At 41.0% G+C, this 22994-nt stretch overlaps 2 protein-coding genes across 2 annotated transcripts; one reads left to right on the forward strand and one right to left on the reverse strand.

The window, feature by feature from the left end:
• Window positions 1–1290: 1290 nt before the first annotated feature.
• LOC104242915 (putative late blight resistance protein homolog R1A-10) lies at window positions 1291–2974 on the reverse strand. Its single transcript, XM_070147979.1, has 2 exons — window positions 1996–2974; window positions 1291–1817 (listed from the first exon to the last, which is right to left on the reverse strand). The coding sequence occupies exons 1-2, from the start codon at window positions 2972–2974 to the stop codon at window positions 1291–1293; spliced, it is 1506 nt and encodes a 501-aa protein (XP_070004080.1).
• Window positions 2975–13064: 10090 nt separating this feature from the next.
• On the forward strand, window positions 13065–15704 carry LOC138870191 (uncharacterized). The gene is made up of 3 exons (XM_070147980.1): window positions 13065–14029; window positions 14466–15053; window positions 15254–15704. Exons 1-3 carry the CDS (start codon window positions 13065–13067, stop codon window positions 15702–15704), a joined length of 2004 nt encoding a protein of 667 aa, XP_070004081.1.
• Window positions 15705–22994: the final 7290 nt, after the last annotated feature.

Below are 22994 nucleotides of genomic sequence, written 5' to 3' on the forward strand. Positions count from 1 at the left end.
TTTTCAGTTTGATTAGAGAACTGTTATACAGAATATCGATTTTTAGAGCTATTCGTTGAGGCAAAATATGATGTTTATCTTGTAATATATAGTATATACTTTTGATTGATGATAAAAAGACAGAACCAAATGAAAAACTACTACCAATGTTTTGCTCAAGTAATTAATTGCATCAGGACATAATATCTCCTTTGTTACTTTCATATGGTTCACTTGTGATCAGCATACTGCTCCAATCCTTTGGATACCATCTATTTACACCAATCTGCTCTATTTCCTTATAAGGACAATGTTTGTTGGCGCCGATACTTGTTATAATTTTCTCATGTTCAGTGATGCAACAATAACTATAAACTTAGTATGCAGCCTTACCCCTACCTTATGCAGGTAGAGAGGCAGTTTCCGATAGACCATCGGCCCAAGACAAACATGCATAATCATAACAATATATAGAAAGAAAATGCAGTAATGTGAAAGTCAGGGAAGCTATCATCAACTTTCACGACTAACTGTTGCCACCATCGCAAAAGAAATTTGCAGATCACTGAATGAGAAGTTTTGATTTCCTTGTTTATACAGGTCTATTTTTATTATAATCCACCAACATCTAGAAAAGACTAAACAAAACTCCAATTTTGACCTACCAAAATTTAGAACATATAAATCAAAAATCCACCAAAACTGGAATTGCTAAATATGTACATAAAATTTGGAGCATTTAAAAAAACACTGACAGACGGCTATACTCAAAATCATATACAATTAAGTTATGAATTGACATTTCTTTCATAGAATTGGCTAATCAGTGACGCACCTAATAGGTCATCACCTTTTTCTGCAGAAAACAAAAAAATATTTAGATTTTCCAAAATTAAGGAACGAGGGAAAATTATAGCAAGACAGAGCATGTAGGTAAAAGAACTTGCACAACATTATTGGACGGATTTGAATATAATATTAATGCAGTTTAACTTATTAAAGAAGATTATTGTTCTATTATCAAGGTTATTGTATTCAGCTTGCTATAAAGAATTATATGTTGTAGCAGATTTTTACTGTTGAAACAATTTCACAGGAAACAATTTTTTTTTAAAAACTTACACTTACTTTGGAAATGTGTAGTTTGGATTACAAAAACTATTTTTTATTTAAACAAAAAATGATTGTATAATAGGGAAAAGGTATAATTTAACTCAGTGGCTTAAATAAAGATCAGATTCTTATTTGTGATCATATGGTAATTTAAATGGAGAAATGGTTAAAAGTAAATGAATGATATAATAATTAAATTTAAGGAAGAAGATGTCTTACTATATTGACCACAAGGGAGGAATTACCATAGTTGTCTAGCATGTCCTGTTGAATTTGCTTGGCAGAATTCCCAAAAGATTCTGGACACCCAGTTAAACTAATACGAGCAAGCGTGGTTATATCTGCAAAATCTTGAGGGATTGAATCCAAATAAGGACAATATAAAATAGCTAGTCGTTCAAGGAAGGGAAAGTGATGACAACCAGCTCTCCAGTATTGAAAATCCACGTCTCGCAGGTACAAGAACTTCAAGCGAGGAAAACCATGGTCCGCTGCTTCCCACTCTTTGCCTTTACAGGCATCACCTATTAGTTTAAGAACTTCGAGTTTGGGCAATTTACCAACAATGCTCAAATCCTTCCACCACAAACAAGTCATACAAAGAGTTAATGCCTTCAGATTTTGTGGAAAAGCATCCGCAGGAGGTAGGAGCAAAGGTGGAACAGCATGTGTAGGACTTGGACCTCGCATTTTCAGAAACCTCAAAGGATCTAGTGGAGCAGCACCTGAAGGTGTAATGCTTTCTAGAAAGATCATGATAATGATAATGCAAGTAAGTCCAGCCCAAAAGGAGGAGCCTCAGTTGTGGCATAGTCAAAATTTCCGACGGTAATATCAAAGGATATAGAGGTGCCGTAAGTTCCTCGTAAGGTGGCGGACAAATAATAAAAGTTTCCAAATAACATAGTCTAGATATGGAAGGAGGAATATCTATTGATGAGGGAGTCTCTTTTCCTAGATAGTAATGCACGCTAGGAGAAAGACGCAAAGCTAGGTATCTCAAGTGAATTAGATCAAGTAACCCACTGGGAAAAACAATAAAGTTCATTAATGCAAGATCTAGTACTCTTACTAGCCTGAAAGGCAACAACTCTGACATGAACCCTGACTTACTATTCAAAAAGAAAATAGAACGAGCCTCATTATTAGGACACGATCTAGCCAATTTTTTCCCAATAATACGGTAGTTCAATTGGGTACTGGTCCGACCTCGACTATTTGAGGAAAAATGAATGGATAGTGCACTTGGATTTTGACCATTGTTTTCTCCAATAAAATTCTCTATATTCATGTTTCGAGCTTCCTTCAAGCAGATTTCACGGATCACGTCATGTATTCTACAATACTTCGTCTCTCCAAAAAATATCTCATAATCGATGGAAAGTGAACTTCTATCTATTAAATCTTGTAGACATTTTTCTGCCACTTCTTCTATGCTTTTCGTCTCTTCTACCTTCAAAAATCCCTCCGCTGCCAATAATTCCACAAGTTTATCGACATAAATCTCTTCATCCTCTGGGAAGATTGCAAAATACAGAAAACATGTTTTTAGGTGATGTGGCAACTGATGGTAACTCAAAGCAAGCACTCTCATGCATTGGACGTCAACATCAGTGCTTACCATTGACCTTACTTTCTCAGCAACACTTTGCCACTCATTCAATGTTTTACCAATTTTGGAGAGAAATCCAGCAATCACAGTAATTGCTAGAGGTAATCCTCCGCATTTTAATGTAATTTCTTTTCCAATCTTTTCAAATTCAGGAGAGAAACAATCTTTCTCAAAGACTTTTTTGTGCTGTAAACCCCAACTTTCATTAAAACTTAAAAGGCGCATTTGATAAGAAGTGTTACCTGAGCTAGCATATTCAGCCACTTCCATGTTTCGAGTGGTCAGGAGTGTGAGCACGTGATTTTTGCTTCACGGAAATTACTCCAAAAGAAATCGAAAATAAAACAAGTTACCTTCGAGTACAATTTTAAGAATTTGCGTGACATTTTTGGTAATTATTTTTGTCCGTAAATGTTTACTTTGTTGTAGTTAATCATAAAATATAAGAAATACATGTTGCATGCATATTTAGGATTTAATTGTGCATTTAGGAATTAATCAAATCATAGTTTGGTTCTAAAAGGAAAATCGCAAAAAATACTTATTTTTTCTTTTATGTGTCGTCATTGTGTGATTTTATTTTAATCAAATATTTTTATTTATGTGTTGATTATTGTAAGTGTTAATTAATATTTGTGTAGTTTATTTTGATTTTACAATTTAATTAGAAATTGTGTTTTTTTAATTAGAAAGTAAAGAAGGAAAAGAAAATAGTGCAAAAAATTGAGAAAAAATTCGGACCTGGGCTCATTTTAAACCCAAGGAAAATCAGGCCCAAAACACATTGATCTAGTTCGTCCCTCAGACACAAGAAACGACGCCGTCTTGGCACCTTCCATCTGGACCGTTGGTCAAACAGATCTAACGGTCCAGTTCAGCTCTCTCATTAATCCGAACGACGCCGTTTAGGCATGACCGATCAGAGTTGTTCATCCCATCCAATCCAACGGCTCCAAGCTTTCCCCAGATACCCGACCCACTGGTACCCGGATTGACCCATTCCCAACACTAAACCAAACGACGTCATCCCTTTAAGTGAAAAGATCAAGGCCGTTGATCATCAATGATCCAACGGCCGAAATTCAACTCCCCCGTCCCGTATATAAACCCTCCTCTCTTACCCCCACTCCCCTAAGCCAGACCCCCTCCCTCATCCTCGTCTCTCTCAGAGACTGAATCGAAACCGTCAAGAACTCTAGCGCCGCCCTTCCATCCCCCCACCTGAAACCCGGTGACAAAGACCACCAAATTAACACCCCTAGTGCACCTCGACCCTCTGGACACGGATCTGCAAACCGTTTGGTTCGAATCAACTTACATCGTCTCGAATCTTCATCTGAAGATTCGAGCCAAACCTCAACTTATACCAACCGATCCCAAATGCACACCAGTTACTCCCCTGACCTCCCTCGTGACCAAACCAAGCCTGGTTTGGTTCGAAGCTAACCAGAAAAGCTCAAACCCCTAATCTGAGCCCCAAGAACCCTAGAAATCCAAAACCTGGGGGTTTGTCCAATTAAACGAAGGATTGGGGTCTAATAGACCTTAATCGAGGTGTTCTCAGTTGAGAACACTTCGATTAAAGTCCGTTCAACCCCAAAAGAGGTCCGAGTCAGAATCCAAGACGGGTTCGTCTAACCTTCAATTTCTTAAGGTATTTTCTTTTCCTTGTCAGTTTCATGTTTTGTCTATGTCTGTTTATGTGTTTAAATGTCAGTTTGAGTTTGTTTTCAATTGTGTCGACTATTCTGTCCACCTCGCCTGGACCTTTCATTTGGTCGAATTTGCTTCTGCGCGTTTTGTTGCGTGTAATTACAGTTTGGACAATCGAGTCGAATAGGCTCCGCCGATTGGTTAAGTTTTGCGTAAAATCACTGTGCCTATCAGTATGAAATCACCCCCGTACCTGTTCGAGTTCGATTATTTGTTATCGATTGTATATGTTGTAATATATGGTCTGTTAATAAGTGTCGTCGATTAGTTTCGCAGTCTTGAATGTTAAAATAACCTGATGACAATTTGGTTTATATTGCTTCAATTCTGATTGAGTCAATCTTTACCATTTATCTATCAGTCTAGGAACTGTTTTAACTGATTGAATTGGATTTAATTCACTGCTTTAAACTGTTAGTGGAAGCCATGTGTGGACAGATGCTTTTGAATTAATCAGTTTATCCGACCATGCTTGATTAGAATTAAATATTATTTAAACAACTACTAATGGCCTGCAGAGAATAACAGGCTTTTCAGATTTAAAAAAACTGAAAAGAATTGCATCTGAAAAGGGGTATAGAATGAGTGCTTTTAAAATAAGGAAGCATGGGGGGTCAGTTTTTAATTGGTTTTAACAAGCTGGAAATCAGTAACAACATGGGTTTAATGATAAAAAGCTGAAGATGCACATGAAAATGGTAGTGGAACATGCTGTACAGTAGGATATTCACTACATTTTTGAACTTCAGAAGATTAAAAAGAGGAAAAAACTCCATGCCTAGAGAATCCTAAGTGGAAATGATAGCCATGAGGAGTTATTTTAAGCCATGGGCAGCCTGTCTTTGGAGGGAGGTCCTTCTCTTCTAATAGGATATAAAAGGGAGACTGAAAGAGAGCAGAGGGGGGAGAACTGAAAATAAAAGAGGTTAGAACCCAAGGGAGCTGATCTTGAAAAAAAAGAGAGCTCATTTCTGGACTTCCATCCTAGGTAGACAATAAACAAAAAACCTTTGTTTGCTCTATTGAAGCTGAAAATTCTGCTTTTCTTCACTTTTACTGTTTCGAAATCAGCATTAACTGCTTTGTTCCATTGAAACTTAGGCTTCTTCCTTTGAATGTCTTGAAACATCAGTAAACTACTATTGTCTCGTACCTGTCTCCCTTCTGCTTTGGCTCAGATTGCATTTTGGTGATTGCTGGGTTTTCAATTGTTTGCTCTTGAGTTTGCTGGGTTTATTTGCTACTGCTTCCATTGGTTATAGCAGAATTTTCACTGGGATTTATTCTGCTTATTGTTGCTGTTGCTGCTGTTATTTGTTGGTTACTGCTGCCGTTTGCTGCTGCTGATTTCTACTTTCTTCTTGTTGTTGTTGTGTTTCAACATCCAGGTATATAACTGATCCACTAGCTCAATGTAAGCTGAAATTTGAAGCATGAATGAAAAATGAAGAGTTGAAGTTGTTTTGAATATTTTTTAGTTGTATAGTGAACACTAAGCGGTATACGTATAATTGTTCATGTCTTCTACTAGAATCATGTAGGTATGGGCTATGTATAACTGAACAATATTTTGTAGTAGTTTAGTTGTAAACTTCCTCCCTTGTGCGCTTAGTTAAAATGGATTGATGTTGTAGAAAACATGTTCTGTTGTTTCAGATTTAACAACATACTTAAGAGTAAAAATGGTACGTTCTGTTAGGCCTCTTAGACTATTTCCAAAATACTTAATAGTTACCTCATGGAACAAAAGGCTTGTTTTAAAACTTACAGGAACATTGTTTAATTAGATAGCACGGGTTCACATTTCAGCCCCTTGTAAATATCAAACATATATAAAATAAGTCAATTAGGCCCAACTGGAATAAGGATGGCCCAGGCCTAGTTTCACGCCATGCACATTAGGCATGGGCCCATAACTGTCAGACGGACTGCTCTTATTGCGTTCATTTTAGATTTAACGAATCATGTTCAAAACTTAACTATAATAACTCGAAAGTATGTAAATAAAGTAAGACCTTTTCTTCATTTATCTTAGAGACAAACGAAAAATAGAAAATGTAGTCATTCTAAGATTATCCTTTTAAAAAATAATGAGAAGAGCCTCGCCAAATAAAAATGCAAATTGCGGGGCCCTCAATAATTGGTCATAATAAATACTTAGATTTTCTGGGATGGGCCGTCTAGCGAACCTCACGGTTTGCCCCAAAGATAATAACGTGTTAGACTCTTTAGATGCGATTTTTAATTAAATTACATGCTTAAATTCGGGTGCGCATTTATGTGACCCAAATCCAAATCTCAACGGAGTCAGAACGTATTAACAACCACGGGTGCATTTATTGTGACGTGGTTCGAGATGCATTTTCACAACGTTGCAATTCTATTAAAAAATAATAATAAAAGCGGTTTTAAACTTAATAAAAGCACACAGGTTATAACATGTATTAAAATCAGATATTTAGCCATTATAACAATTTAAGCAACCGTGCTAGAACCCCGGGATCTGTGGGTGCCTAACACCTTCCCTCGGGTCAATAGAATTCCTTACTTAGAATTTTTGGTTCGCAGACTTCATTTGGAAAGTCGAATATTTTCCTCGAATTGGGATTCAAGATAAATCGGTGACTTGGGACACCAAAAGCCAAACCTTTCCCAAGTGGCAACTCTGAATTAAATAAATAATCCCATTTCGAATATTGTCACTTAAATTAGAAAAACTCCCTCACGCATTTATCCTCCGGGGTAGGTGCGCAAAAAGGAGGTGTGACAGCTCTGGCGACTCCGCTGGGGATCGAACCCAGAATCTCTGGTTCAGGGTTCAAGAGTTCGAGCTTAGAATAATTGTTATATTTGGCTTTATTATCTGATCTTTATTACATGTTTGGGCATAACGTGCTAAATGTTGCCTTTCACCGCTTTGATATTATCTGAACTGTATATAAACTGTGTCGAAACCCTTCTCTTCTTACCTCCGGGGAGGAGCTTGCTGGTCAAGACTCCCTATTCTGTTAGTGTCAATACCTTGAAATAAGAAAGAGGCCGGACAAGTTACAAAGCCGGACGATCTCGCGGGTCCCCGGTACGTATCCCCCTCCTCGATTCGAGTTGTCCGCTCGGGTACACAGTCTAGAACAAATAACCAGGTTATAAACCTAGTATAACAAGACCTCATGCCGGATCCCTAGTAGGAACGCGTATTTGCATCATGTTTCATTTGACATAGGGGGCTCAACACAGGGGTTGGGTCCGTCTAGGACAAGCAACCCGAAATGAAAAGACCATCATACTGCATCCCGTTTATTTTGCGCATCTATTTGCTTCAGATCTGCATGCTGACCGGTTTCTGAAATCGAGAAATTTTTTGAAAAGAGGAAAAGAAAAATAGCAGTGTAGGGAGGTAACTACTTATTTTTAGAAAAATAAAACCAATGTCCAAGTAGTGTCAAAACCTCGCCGAATTTTTTTTTTAAAAAAAATGAAAACAAAATTTGTCTTTTAGTTTGATTTATTTTAAAAAAACAAATATATATAATACAAAAAAAATATTTCCTTTTAATCACTCTCAAAAATCCAAAAAATATTTGTTTAAAAATTAAAAAAAAAAATTCAAAATTCAAAAATATTTTTTCTTTTGTAGTATCTCTTTCATAAGTTCAGACTAATAGTCCAAATACTTCCTTAGGAGATTTTTCGAAATTTCAAAAGAAGTTAAAATTCAAAGAAAAATATTTCTTTAGTCGTCGTTTCTTTTCAAAAAAAAAAAAATCGAAATCCAAAAATATTTTCTCCTTTTCTTTGTAAGTATTTTATTCGAAAAAAAAGGGTTAGTTTATTTCCTCTATTCCTGATCGGCCCGAACTACGCCGATTTGATTCTCACAGGGTGTGAGATACGTAGGCAACCCTCATCGGGTCCAACCTCCCCTTTTCGGAAATAGCCAAAATGTCGGAATTTTAATTTCATCATAAATGAGTCGGGTGATGCCGTTTTGTCAAAGAATAGCCGAATGTTCCCGAAAGGGACGCCGGAAGGCTGACTTTGCATAAACAGCCATTTTTGGTCATTTTTTAAAATTTTGACCAATTTGCCCAATGGCCTTAGGATCCTCGTCCCCGAGGCTCTGTGAGGCCGTGTTCCCAATGTCGGGTCACTATTCTGAAAAAAAAAAGAAAAAAAAGAGAGAGTCATAAATACATCAAGTGATGTTGGTTTTGTCAAAAAATAGCCAAATGTTCCCGAAAGGGACGGCGGAAGGCTGACTTTGCATAAACGGCCACTTTCGATCATCCTTTAGAGTTTGGGTCGATTGACCCGCACAGCCTTAAAATCATCATCCCCGAAGTGCTGAAAGGCCGTGTTCGAAAATCGGATCTCTCTTTTCTAAAAAATAGTCAAATCATTTTTCGAGTCAAATCATTTTTGCTTAAATCACCTTAATAAATGTGCAGGATGAGCACAATGCAAAATGAACGCTTTTCGATAATGACTAAAATCCCTGTCAAGTTGCGGCTATGGTGGAATGATCTAGTTGGTGAAGGGCAAGATGAAGTCAAGAAATATCTGAAAGGTCTCACGGGTTTATTGGAAATCCAGCCTCGGGGATATATCATAAGAGCTTTGGTCACCTACTGGGACCCAGTACACAATGTCTTCCACTTCTCCGAATTTGAACTCACCCCGACTCTAGAGGAAATAGCCGGGTACATCGGAAATGCTGAAGTTCCATTAAGGCAAAAATACCTGGTTGCCCCAAGAGCTGTCACTGTGCATCGTTTTCTAGATTCATTAAAGATACCCAGGATGGTCCATAACCCAGATTTGGCCGTAGGTTTCTGTAATCCACACTTTATATACGACAGATATGGTCATGTAGGAGGATTCAACAACCCGGGTAACAAGTTATGCAGCAAAGGCAACCGTCAGAAGTGGGAGGAGCATAGACGAGTGGCTTTCATGATAACATTTTTGGGTCTTTTGGTGTTTCCGAGGAAAGACGGGAACATTGATCTGAAAATATTCGGGGTCGTCAGTACCTTGCTCACTCAAAATAAAAGCACTCTCGTGCCTATGGTAGTATCTGATATCTTTCGAGCTCTCACAGCCTGTAAAGCCAGGGGGGAATTTCTTCGAGGGGTGTAATTTACTGCTACAAATATGGATGACTGAACATCTCTGCCATCGTTCCGAGCTTTTGAGTCATGGTTCCTCGAAGAAAACTTGCATAGAAGAGTTTTACACGAGAACCAAGGAGGTCAGTCTACCCGAAGGAGTTACGGCATGGACGTCATTCTTTCAGACTCTCACTGCCAGCCAAATACAATGGACACTGGGATGGTTGCTTATTGATGAGGTCATGTATATGCCGGCGGCTAGAACCCACTTTCTATTGATGGGACTTAAGAGCATTCAGCCTTACGCTCCCTATCAAGTTTTGAGACAACTCGGGAGATGCCAGATAGTGCCACACGAGGAAGATCTTAGTGCTCAAGCAATTAAGATTAGCCCTGACGGACAATTTCCTGAAACAAAAGTCCGCCAAATCTAGAATGAATGCCAATGTTTGAAAGCAGATACTTGTGTGCAGGATCGGGCCAAAAGTGAAGTAGCGCCAGGGTACCTTGCGTGGTACAGAAGAGAACTTGAACACGAAAGGCCGGCTAAAAGACCCCATATCCTGAATTTTACCGAGTCATCACAAAAGCAATGGGATTGGTTAGCAAAAGAAAAAGGCTATCGTGCTGAAATCAGCAAATTGAAACGTCAAATTGAAGGTCTAAAATATGAGCACAACGTGCAAGTTGCTACTGGTCTGGGATAAAAGAACAGGTTGGCCCAGGAAAACGAGGCGCTTAAGGCCCAAATCCAGCAAATAAGGATAGCCGCTGATAACCAACAAAGAAGCCGGTCGGATGAGCGACTGATAAAAGGTTTAAAAATGGAAATTAGGGAGCGCCGGAGTGAGTTGGAGAATTTTGAGAATACCATAGCAGGACTCGAGGCACACTGGGCAAAAAGAACAGGGGAGCGCAACCGGTACCTGCAACAGTTGAAAAGGGATCACAAGCAAACCATTGCCAATTTGAAGAGAAAGGTGGTCACTCTTGAGGACAGAGCAGCTGAGCAAGCCCGAACCTTTGAAGCTGAAAATAGACATTGCTATGATTTACTGGCCCAAATGGAAGTAGAAATTCAGCAGTGGCAGAATCAGCATCTCCAGAATTCTCGGGTTTTGAAAGCCCGTAATGATCAAATAGAGCGCCTACTCATAGAAAAGGGGCAAACCAGGGATAAGATTAAGACCATTGCCCACGCCATCATTAGGAGGTGTCTACGATGTGAAGATATGACCCGCATTACCTTTTTCTCGGCAGTGATGATTTATGTCAAGCAGACCATGTATGAGCTGGAACAACTTCAAAGGGACATCACACCTAAGCCCGCGGCGAGGCCGAACGATGCCCCGCGGGCGCCAATTCTTAAAACTTTAATGTATTTATAGGTCGAGTCTGTATTTTCCGTCTTGGCGTCTTTTGTTTGTCTTTTCGCATCAGGGTGTATCAGTAGTTGTTGAGTTTGTATTTATTTCAAGTCTGTTATTCTCCCTTTTTCAAAAAATGTTAGTTTGTAATAGATTGTTTCAGTAATAAAAAAATGCTTCTTTATTTTTACACTTATTTGTCTTGAACTACGTAATGATCTGATTCACGCGGCATCGTGATACGTAGGCAATCCTCATCGGATCCGTTCACGTTTTTTAACTTCAAATAATAATAAATAAAAAAAATATAATAATAAAAATAATAATAATAAATAAAAGGGAGCATAAAGAGAAGCCGGAATGACGCATGTCATCGATGCAAACATGTAGAAATTCACTTAACTCTATAGGTACATTACACCCCAACGTGAGATTACATGTCTGTTATTTGTTTCAAACTAACCGTTTGCTTGCTGCTAAGTCCAGGTTTTTAGAAAGGTGGTTTGGTTTGGTGGAGGTCTGGCCTCACATTCATACTTTACAAGGTCGAAAGGAAGTGTTCAGTTGCCCGTCACTAAGTCGAGAGGAAGTATTCACACTTACTTCACGAGATCAAAAGGAAGTGTAGAGATGTCTTCAGAAATTCCTTTGCCAACAATTCCTGTCTCCGAAGAGAGTTCAATCTCGGCCATCCTAACTTCCGAATCAGCAACTGCTGAAGAAAACAGAATCTTGCGGCTTCGCATGTTGGAAATGTTGGATGACTGGAACAATGGAAAAGAGCCACCGAGTGTAATCCCTGGATTCCCCGAGTTGTTCTCTAGGACAAATGGGACTTCCAACGTCCCCATAAGTTATCCAACTAGCCCATTCGGGTACCCTACCATTTCAGCCCACTCCGCTGGATCACTCTCTGATTCTTATCCCCGGATGTCAACGACAGATGTGGCTACAAACATATTCACTGCACCGCCCTGTCCAATCGTGGCACAACCCGCTACACACAGGCCTAATTTGACTTTTCCTCATTCACATTTCAAGCACCATCCTTCTTGCTGGAACCAACTCGGCTTGCCACCAGCACTCACCCTCAGCACCCTCAATACGAGCTTACGCCTAGGTAAGACCAAAATCCCAAAGCTTTTGAACAAGATGAAATGGCAAAAAGAATGAGGAGCCTTGAGCAGAGTTTAAAAAATATGCAAGGTTTAATCGGGCAGAAGAGTGTTTCCTATACTGATCTGTGCATGTTCCCTCACGTGCACCTGCCTGTAGGGTTCAAAACACCGAAGTTTGAGAAATATGATGGGCATGGCGATCCCGTTGCTCACCTTAAAAAGTATTGCAACCAATTGCGTGGGGCTGGCGGCAAAGAAGAATTGTTGATGGCATACTTCGGAGAAAGCTTGGTGGGCATAGCCTCAGAATGGTATATGGATCAAGACATATCTCGATGGCACATTTGGGACGATCTTGCCAGAGATTTTGTAAGGCAGTTTCAGTATAATATTGACATCGCACCAGACATGAATTCTTTGTCAAACTTGAAGAAGAAACCCTCAGAAAGCTTCAGAGAATACGCTATTAAATGGCGCGAGGAAGCATCAAGGGTAAAACCTCATATAGATGAAATAGAAATGGTCACTACTTTCCTCCAAGCTCAAGAATTTCCAAAACATGATGTCGGCCATGGGGAAACATTTCGCAGAAGCAATTAAGATCGGAGAAATGGTAGAAAATGGGCTAAATACGGGTCGAATTCTAAGCCAATCTGCTATCAGAGCTACCTCCCAAGCCATCCAGGGTGGGTCTGGAGGAATAGCAAAGGGAACGAAAAGGGAAGAAACGTTCATGGCAACATCGGGTACAAGGAGAAACTATACTCCCGGACCTCTTTTCTCAGAGAGGACCCCGCAGCACTATTACCCTCATCAAGATTTGGCCTATACTCCCCAGCCCTACTCGGTCATGAATACTCAGCCTTATGTCTGACCACCGCAACAAGCCAATCGGAACCAAGCTCCACCTCCCAGAAATCAGCCTCCTTACCGAAACCACTATAATCCACAACTACCCCAAAATAACTTCCGTCCTCAAGAACCACCCAGAAGACAAACTTTCACACCTATTGGTGAACCGTATTCTACCCTATTCCCAAAACTAGTCCAGATGGGTTTCTTGCAACCAGTCCCTCAAACAAGGCACAATCCAGCATCACCTGCTTACAAAGCTAGTGTCAGGTGTGCTTATCATTCGGGAGCAGAAGGGCATGATACCAATGATTGTTGGACTTTAAGAAGGGAGGTAGAGAACTTAATAGAACAGGGAAAGATAGTATTAAGGGACGAGGAGGTCCCAAATGTGACCAACAATCCGTTGCCCGCTCACAATAATGGGTCGTTGATTGGGATAATCTGTGAGGACAAGGAGTTTGATCCTGCCCTGAAAGCTATAATCGCCATTGTCGATATAGAGAGAAAGCCTAAAGAAGCCCCGAAGCAAGAGAAAGGGGAAAAGAAGACTAATACTGTCAAAGCTGAGCTCGAGAAGAAGGCTGGGACAAAGACGGAGACGATGTTGCCTTCGAAGAATGAAGTTCTCTATATTCCACGAGGTCGATCAGAGAAGCCACAAAGATTCGAAATAAAAAGGGCAATACCGATGTACGTGTCGAAAGGGGCCTATGTGGTCCGGGGGACGATTAAACCGCCTTGGCTGAATGAGCTAGTGGTTATCGGACGCGTGCCACAGAAGCCAATGACAGACCCGTCTACGGTACCGTGGAATTATCAACAAACATTGGTTACATACAAAGGGAAAGAAATCACGGGGAAACTTCCAGAAAATACTTCTGCTGGAAAATATTCAGACATTCAAGAAGTGAACAATGCCACACGGAAGCGCTTCCCACCCAAGAAGCCTGTAAGCACTGAAGAGGCAGAGGTTTTCTTCCAGAAGATGAATATGCCTGACTATGAAGTGGTGGACCAGTTGCGCAACTACCCTGAGCAAGTGTCTATGCTATCTTTGTTAATGAGGTCTGCCGAACATCAGAAGATCTTGCTCAAAACCTTGAACGAAGCGTATGTACTGGCTGAGACTTTAGTTGAACAACTTGAAAGAATGACGGAAAGGTTCTTTGCGGTTAATCAAGTTTTTTAGCAAGAACGATTTACCTCCAGAGGGAGAGACTCACAACAAGGCTTTACATCTGACGGTCAAGTGTGAAGACTACTACGTCAAGCGAGTAATGTTGGATGGAGGTTCGGGTGTCGACATTTGTCCGCTCTCTACGTTGCAAAGAATGGAAGTTGGGTCCGGAAGGATTCGCCCCAATAATGTATGTGTAAGAGCTTTTGATGGCATCAAGAGGGACACCCTTGGGGAAATAGACTTGATATTGACTATAGGGTCGGTAGAGTTCGAAATAACTTTCCAGGTACTGGATATGGACACATCTTACAATTTTCTCCTCGGAAGACCTTGGATTCATGCTGCAGGGGTTGTACCCTCCACTCTCCACCAAATGGTGAATTTTGAATATGAAGATCGGGAAATTGTGGTCCACAGAGAAGACGAACAATCTATTTATCGGGACCCATCCATCCCATATCTCGAAGCAAGGGAAGGGTTTGAGCACACAGATTATCAGGCTTTTGAAGTTGTGCTGGCGGAACAGTATAAAGAAGGGAGCCCTTGTCCCCAACCTTTCTTGTCCAACGTTTCAATCATGGTTGCTAAAGAAATGATCCGTCAGGGATTCAAACCAGGAAAAGGGCTTGGAAAATCACTGCAAGGAATAACTGAACCGATCACCTTGCCTTCCACTAAGAAACTCTTTGGGATAGGCTTCCAACCAGCTCCAAAAGATGAAGATTGGGCAAAGAAGAGAAAAAATGAGGGGTGGAAGTTGCCTCAACCATTTCCACATTTGTACGAAACTTTCGTCAGACCAAAGTACATTGAAGAAGAAGATGACGAGGCCTTTACGGCCGAAGAGATTGAAGAAATATGTGGGGCAATGAGAGAAATGCTTTACGAAACTCACATGGTTCAGCTGGGAGAAGGCACAAGCACCGCTGAGGTGCTATACATGGGGCCAAATGTTAAGCTTCAAAATTGGGAGGCCACACCGTTCCCAGTTAGGCAGGAGTCCGGGTAGACCTGTCCTGCCACCTTTCCTGCATCACGAGTTATCCCAGGGTGTAACTCAGATGTTTTTCTTTAGTTTCCTGTTTTAACTTCCTGAATTATAAACCCTGTTATCTTCCCAATTCTAAGGAATAAAATCAGTATTTCATCATTTTTCCTTTATTCTTTCTGATTTTTGCTATTTTTCTTTTATCTTTTCCTTTTAGTTATAATAGTGCGGCTTTAAATAATATGACATGCTTGCGGACTTCACGCCCAGATCCAAACGAGTTGTTTAACTGTGAAATAATGAACCAAGAACCGGAATATGACGAAGAAGAGGCTTTTAGGGAAATAAATCTAGAACTGGAACACTTTGATAATAAACCTATGCCGAATTTGAATGACACCGAACCGGTTAACTTGGGAACTCTTGAAGAAGTCCGAGAAACCAAAATAAGCATTCACACAGATGAGAAAACGCGCAATGCAATAATTCAACTCCTCTTTGAATTAAAAGATGTGTTTGCTTGGTCATACGATGACATGCTAGGATTAGGTATTGATCTAGTGGTGCATAAATTGCCAATTTACCCTGGTTGTCCTCCAGTTCAACAGAAGCAGAGGAAGTTCAAGACTGATATCAGTGATAAGATCAAAGAAGAAATCACAAAGTAGCTGAAAACAGAAGTAATTCGGGTAGTCCAGTATACTACGTGGTTGGCTAATGTAGTTCCGGTACCGAAGAAAGATGGGAAAACTCGGGTGTGTGTGTGGATTATTGAGATTTGAATAGGGCAAGTCCCAAAGACAATTTCCCGTTGCCCAACATCCACATCCTTGTTGATAACTGTGCCAAATATGAGATACAGTCTTTCGTAGATTGTTACGCTGGATATCATCAGGTGTTGATGGACGAAGAAGATTCCGAGAAAGCCGCCTTCACTACACCTTGGGGTACTTACTGTTATCAGGTTATGCCGTTTGGTTTAAAGAATGCCGGGGCAACTTACATGAGAGCCATGACTGCCATTTTTCATGATATGATGCATCAAGAGATAGAGGTGTATGTAGACGACGTGATAGTCAAGTCCAGGACTCAGGACGATCATGTTCGAGACTTGAGGAAATTTTTTGAGAGGTTGAGAAAGTACGACTTGAAGCTGAATCCGGCTAAGTGCGCCTTCGGATTCCCATCGGGAAAGCTTCTGGGTTTCATAGTAAGCAGGAGAGGTATCGAGTTAGATCCAACAAAGATAAAGTCTTTCTGAGATCTACCTCCTCCAAGAACGAAGAAAGACGTGATGAGTCTATTGGGCAGGTTAAACTATATCAGTCGATTCATTGCCCAACTGACTAGCACATGTGAGCCCATATTCAAGCTATTGAGGAAGGATGCAGCAATCAAATGGATGACTGAATGTGAAGAGGCTTTTGACAAGATCAAAGAATATCTTTCAAATCCTCCAGTCCTGGTCCTGCCAGAGCTAGAGAGACCCCTGTTCTTGTATCTGACGGTCTTGGAAAATTCCTTCGGCTCGGACAACATGACATAACTAGAAAGAAAGAGCAGGCGATCTATTACTTAAGCAAGAAGTTCACCGGTTATGAAGTCAAATACACTTTGTTGGAAAGAACGTGTTGTGCTTTGACATGGGTCGCTCAGAAATTGAGACATTACCTCCAAGCTCATACTACTTACCTCATAACCAGGTTGGATCCATTGAAGTACATATTCCAGAAATTGATGCCTACTGGGAGATTAGCAAAGTGGCAAATCTTGCTTACTGAATTCGACATCGTCTATGTCACTCGCACGACAATGAAAGCCCAGGCATTGCCGGATCACTTGGCTGAGAACCCGGTTGATGAGGAATACCAACCATTGAGTACTTATTTTCCAGATGAAGAGATAAACAACATAAGAGTAGTCTCAGAAGACGCTCATGCTTGGAAGATGTTCTTTGATGGGGCTGTAAACGCCAAAGGTGTAGGAATTGGGGCAATCTTGGTCTCACCCACTGGTCAACACTATCCGGCTACAGCTAGGCATCGTTTCTTTTGCACGAACAATACAACTGAATATGAAGCTTGCATCATGGGCATAAATATGGCGATCGATCAAGATGTTGAAGATTTGTTGATTATGGGGGATTCTGATTTGATTGTCCGACAAGCCCATGGTGAATGGGAAACTCGAGATGTCAAGCTTATTCCTTACCGGCAGCACGTGGAGGATCTCGGCAAATGATTCATATCAATAGAGTTCAGGTATATCCCACGGTGTCACAATGAACTAGCCGATGCATTTGCCACCTTAACTTCAATGTTACCTTACCCGGGGAATGCCCGCATCGATCCTTTGGAGATCCAAATTAGGGAAAGACACGATTACTGTAATGTAATTGAGGCAGGACCAAGTACCCAGCCATGGTAACATGATGTTAAGAAGTTCTTGAAGACACAAGAATACCCCGAACATACTACTGGAGATCAAAAGAGAACTATTAGGCGGCATGCGAGTGGATTCTTTTTGAGCGGCAAGGTATTGTATAAAAGAACCCCGGATCTCAACTTGTTGAGATGTGTTGACGCAGAAGAGGTTAGAAGAATCATGCACGAGGTACACGCGGGAGTATGCGGGCCCCACATGAATGGGTACGTTTTAGCAAAGAAAATCCTTCAAGTGGGTTATTACTGGATGACCATGGAAAATGACTGTTTTAGTTTCGTTCGAAAGTGTCATCAGTGTCAGGTGCACGGTGATTTGATTCATGCACCTCCCACAGAACTGCATCCCATGTCTGTACCTTGGCCATTTGTTGCTTGGGGCATGGACGTCATTGGGCCAATCGAGCCAAAAGCCTCAAATGGACACAGATTCATATTGGTCACTATTGATTACTTCACAAAATGGGTCGAAGCTGTCACTCTCAAATAGGTCACTAAGAAAGTCGTGGTGGATTTTGTACATTCAAATCTTATCTGTCGTTTCGGTATTCCTGCAACTATCATCACAGATAACGCGGCAAACCTGAATAGTCACTTGATGGAGGATGTATGCGAACAGCTCAAAATAACGTATAGGAACTCCACTCCTTACCGGCCCAAGCCAATGGCGCTGTTGAAGCAGCAAACAAAAACATCAAGAAGATTTTGAGGAAGACAATCCAGAGTTCCAGACAATGGCATGAACAGTTACCTTTTGCCTTGCTGGGATATCGCACTACAGTACGCACATCAGTAGGGGCAACCCCATACTTGTTGGTTTATGGGACCGAGGTTGTGATACCAGCAGAGGTAGAAATTCCTTCGCTCCGAACCATTGTTGAAGCAGAGATTGAAGATAACGAATGGGTTAAGACTCGATTGGAGCAGTTGACCTTAATTGATGAAAAGCGAATGGATGCGGTCTGTCACGGGCAGTTGTACCAACAAAGAATGGCCCGCGCTTACAACAAGAAGGTGCGACCCAGGAATTTTGAAGTAGGTCAACTAGTGTTAAGGCACATTCTTCCGCATCACCAGGAAGCGAAAGGAAAATTTGCTCCTAATTGGAAAGGTCCATACATTATTAGGAAGATATTACCAAGAGGAGCGTTATATCTAGGTGATATTGAAGGAAATGATCCTGAAACAGCTGTGAATGCGGATGCGGTCAAAAGGTACTATGTTTGAGTTTACTTCGGTGACGTCTTGGCACATTTGAGATGATGAAGGCTTTTTATTCCCGCTACCCAAACACTATCAACTCTTTTTACAAACCTTTGAGCCGGTTACATTTCTTTGGCTACCCTCTTTGGAATCCAAAAAGCACTGTTGAGAAAAAAAAATTTGATTGGCTTGAACTACGTCTGACTTGATTCCGAAAGATACGTAGGCAGCCTCTCTCTGGGGTTCAGTCACACCAAAATAAAAATCCATTTCCCTCAAAATGAAACTGGGGCAGATGTTATAATGGTCCCGCGGTAATCCCGTTTTGAATGGTTCCAAAGTTGTGAGGCAAGAAAAGGTCACAGCTACTTGGATCCGAGGCAAGAAAATGAGAGAAATAAAATGAGAGAGACTTATTGGTGAAAACCCACACGGGCACCGTAAGGCAATGGTGAGCAGAGAAATCGAAAATGAGAGAGCTTGTTTAGTAAAAACTCGCAAAGAGTGCTATCAGGCGACGGTGAGAAGAGAAATGAGAGAGGTCGACTAGCGAAAACCCGCAAAGGGCGCTGTCGGCTGAAAAGATGATTTCACCACAGAAAGTTCTGGCAAGGTTCCCTGGTTGGGAAACATAGATCTGTTTTTGGTTCATGAGGAAATGCAAGTTCGTGAGGGTCAGACATCCAGTCCAAAAGGCATGTCATGTCAGTTTAAAGCCAACATGCACCCCAGATAAGTCCTTCTTTTCCCCCGAAAGAGACGTTTCTCTTTTAAATTCATTTCTCCGCTCTTTGATTACCTTTTCTTGAATCCCTTTCGTTTTAACTCTAAATTCCAAAATGTGTTGGAAAGAAAAGGTGGCAGGACCGGTTTCACAGAGCTCCGTCTAGCAAGAACTGAAGAAAATACCCAGCCTCAGTGATGCGTCAGTCCAATCCCGACTGATCATAATGTTGATTGCCTCCTAAGTAAAGACACAAAAAAAAATCCCCAATGAGTCTGCCCCAGTAAAAATCCCCAAGCAGAATGAGATGGAAGGACCAAAGCCTTACACGGGCGAATCATCATGAAATCCGAAAATCCGAGTTTGATCAGTTTGAAAGGGGGTCGCCTGTGAATCCAATCAATGGCGGAGTTTCTCAATAGAAATGAGGCCGAGACCAAGCAATTGGAACGATCAAGGTCACCGAACCAACCACCATTTTCAAACTGACAATTGTTCTTTGTTTGGAGAATTGAAACAGGTGCAATCCAAAGCAACCGTGCAAGAAGCAGGTTCAACCAAAAGGGAAAAGAAATGCACAAGTGTAAGAAACTGCTTTTCAGCAAGGAATCAACCCAAGAGGGAAGTTTCCTCCAAATTCTTTCCTGCATTTTTACTGAACAAAATAATAAAACAAAACACCAAAAAAAAACGAAAAAGAAATAAGAAGAAAATTCCAAAAAAGGGTTAGTTTAGAATCCCCAGTATCAACCTATTTTGCGCCAACATTAGGGCTTCAATCCCTAAGTTGAGACTTTAGACATAGGGTCTCCATTCCCTAGTCGCCTTTATCAATATTAGGGCTCCAATCCCTGAGTTGAGCGATTTTTCTTTTAGCCGACATTAGGGCTCCAATCCCTGGGTTGAGCGATTTTCCTTTAGACTACATTAGGGCTCCAATCCCTGAGTTGAGCGATTTTCTTTTAGTCGACATTAGGGTTCCAATCCCTGAGTTGAGCAATTTTCCTTTAGCCGACATTAGGGCTCCAATCCCTGAGTTGAGCGATTTTCTTTTAGCCGACATTAGGGCTCCAATACCTGAGTTGAGCAATTTTTCTTTTAGCCGACATTAGGGCTCCAATCCCTGAGTTGAGCGATTTTCCTTTAGCCGACATTAGGGCTCCAATCCCTGAGTTGAGCGATTTTCCTTTTAGCCGACATTAGGGCTCCAATCCCTGAGTTGAGCAATTTTCTTTTAGCCTACATTAGGGCTCCAATCCCTGAGTGGAGCAATTTTCTTTTAGCCGATATTAGGGCTCCAATCCCTGAGTCGAGCGGTTTTCCCTTTTTAGCCAATATTAGGGCTCCAATCCCTGAGTTGAGCATTTTGCCTTTTGCAAACATTAGGGCTCCAATCCCTGTGTTGCGCCTTTTAGACTAGAGGTTTCCCATCCCCTCATCAATTCTGTAGATTTTTATGGCAATTAACTCACGAAATTTTTCTAGTGAAACTGGGGAAGAAAAATTTCGTTTGTTTGTTTGTTTTGTTGTCTGAGCAGGTCTGACCTCGAGGCACATGGATCGAGATGACCTACGGAGTGAGTCTCAAATCCAGAATAAAGAAAGGAAGAAAAGAACAAAAAGAAGACGTTCCCAAATATTGGAGCAAACAAAGTGCGGATCGCTCAAAATCTGATTGAAGTCACGAGCTCCGCCAATCCCGTTTCACTCAATGCTGCAGAAATAAACAAGCGCCTACAACTTGTGAGCATCAAGATTCGGATCGAAGTCTACAAACAGAATCAGCGAAGACTCAAGATCAAGTGAATTATAGATAGGAATCTTGTAACTAGTGGTTGACAGGCATAGGTAGCTAGTTTAGTTTCAATTTTCCTTGGTTGTAATAAGGAGGTCGGTAAAGCAGTAGCGGCAGCAGCAACAGCAGTAACAGCAGCATTGCAGTCCCATGGTAGTCCCAGCTACCAAAATTTCCCGAACTACATTGACCTGATTCTTGTTTAGCCCAGGATATGTAGGAAACCTTTGAAGCAAAAGAAATCGAAAATAAAACAAGTTACCTTCGAGTACAATTTTAAGAATTTGCGTGACATTTTTGGTAATTATTTTTGTCCGTAAATGTTTACTTTGTTGTAGTTAATCATAAAATATAAGAAATACATGTTTCATGCATATTTAGGATTTAATTGTGCATTTAGGAATTAATCAAATCATAGTTTGGTTCTAAAAGGAAAATCGCAAAAAATACTTATTTTTTCTTTTATGTGTCGTCATTGTGTGATTTTATTTTAATCAAATATTTTTATTTATGTGTTGATTATTGTAAGTGTTAATTAATATTTGTGTAGTTTATTTTGATTTTACAATTTAATTAGAAATTGTGTTTTTTAATTAGAAAGTAAAGAAGGAAAAGAAAATAGTGCAAAAAATTGAGAAACAATTCGGACCTGGGCTCATTTTTACCCAAGGAAAATCAGGCCCAAAACACATTGATCCAGTCCGTCCCTCAGACACAAGAAACGATGCCGTCTTGGCACCTTCCATCTGGACCGTTGGTCAAACAGATCCAACGGTCCAGTTCAGCTCTCTCATTAATCCAAACGACGCCGTTTAGGCATGACCGATTAGAGCCGTTCATCCCATCCAATCCAACGGCTCCAGGCTTTCCCCAGATACCCGACCCACTGGTACCCGGATTGACCCATTCCCAACACTAAACCAAACAATGTCGTCCCTTTAAGTGAAAAGATCAAGGCCGTTGATCATCAATGATCCAACGGCCGAAATTCAACTCCCCCGTCCCGTATATAAACCCTCCTCTCTTACCCCCACGCCCCCTAAGCCAGACCCCCCTCCCTTATCCTCATCTCTCTCAGAGACTGAACCGAAACCCTCAAGAACCGTAGCGCCGCCCTTCCATCCCCCCACCTGAAACCCGGCGGCAACGATGTCGGTGACCACCAAATTAACACCCCTAGTGCACCTCGACCCCCTGGACACTGATCTGCAAACCGTTTGGTTCGAATCAACTTACATCGTCTCGAATCTTCATCTGAAGATTCGAGCCAAACCTTAACTTATACCAACCGATCCCAAATGCACACCAGTTACTCCCTTGACCTCCCTCGTGACCAAACCAAGCCTGGTTTGGTTCGAATCTAACCAGAAAAGCTCGAACCCCTAATCTGAGCCCCAAGAACCCTAGAAATCCAAAACCTGGGGGTTTGTCCAATTAAACGAAGGGTTGGGGGTCTAAAAGACCTTAATCGAGGTGTTCTCAGTTGAGAACACTTCGATTAAAGTCCGTTCAATCCCAAAAGAGGTCCGAGTCAGAATCCAAGACGGGTTCGTCTAACCTTCAATTTCTTAAGGTATTTTCTTTTCCTTGTCAGTTCCATGTTTTGTCTATGTCTTTTTATGTGTTTAAATGTCAGTTTGAGTTTGTTTTCAATTGTGTCGACTATTCTGTCCACCTCGCCCGGACCTTTCATTTGGTCAAATTTGCTTTTGCTCGTTTTGTTGCGTGTAATTACAGTTTGGGCAATTGAGTCGAATAGGATCCGTCGATTGGTTAAGTTTTGCGTAAAATCACT

Source organism: Nicotiana sylvestris, chromosome 6 (genome assembly GCF_000393655.2).
Source record: "Nicotiana sylvestris chromosome 6, ASM39365v2, whole genome shotgun sequence".
NCBI classification, from domain to species: Eukaryota; Viridiplantae; Streptophyta; class Magnoliopsida; order Solanales; family Solanaceae; genus Nicotiana; species Nicotiana sylvestris.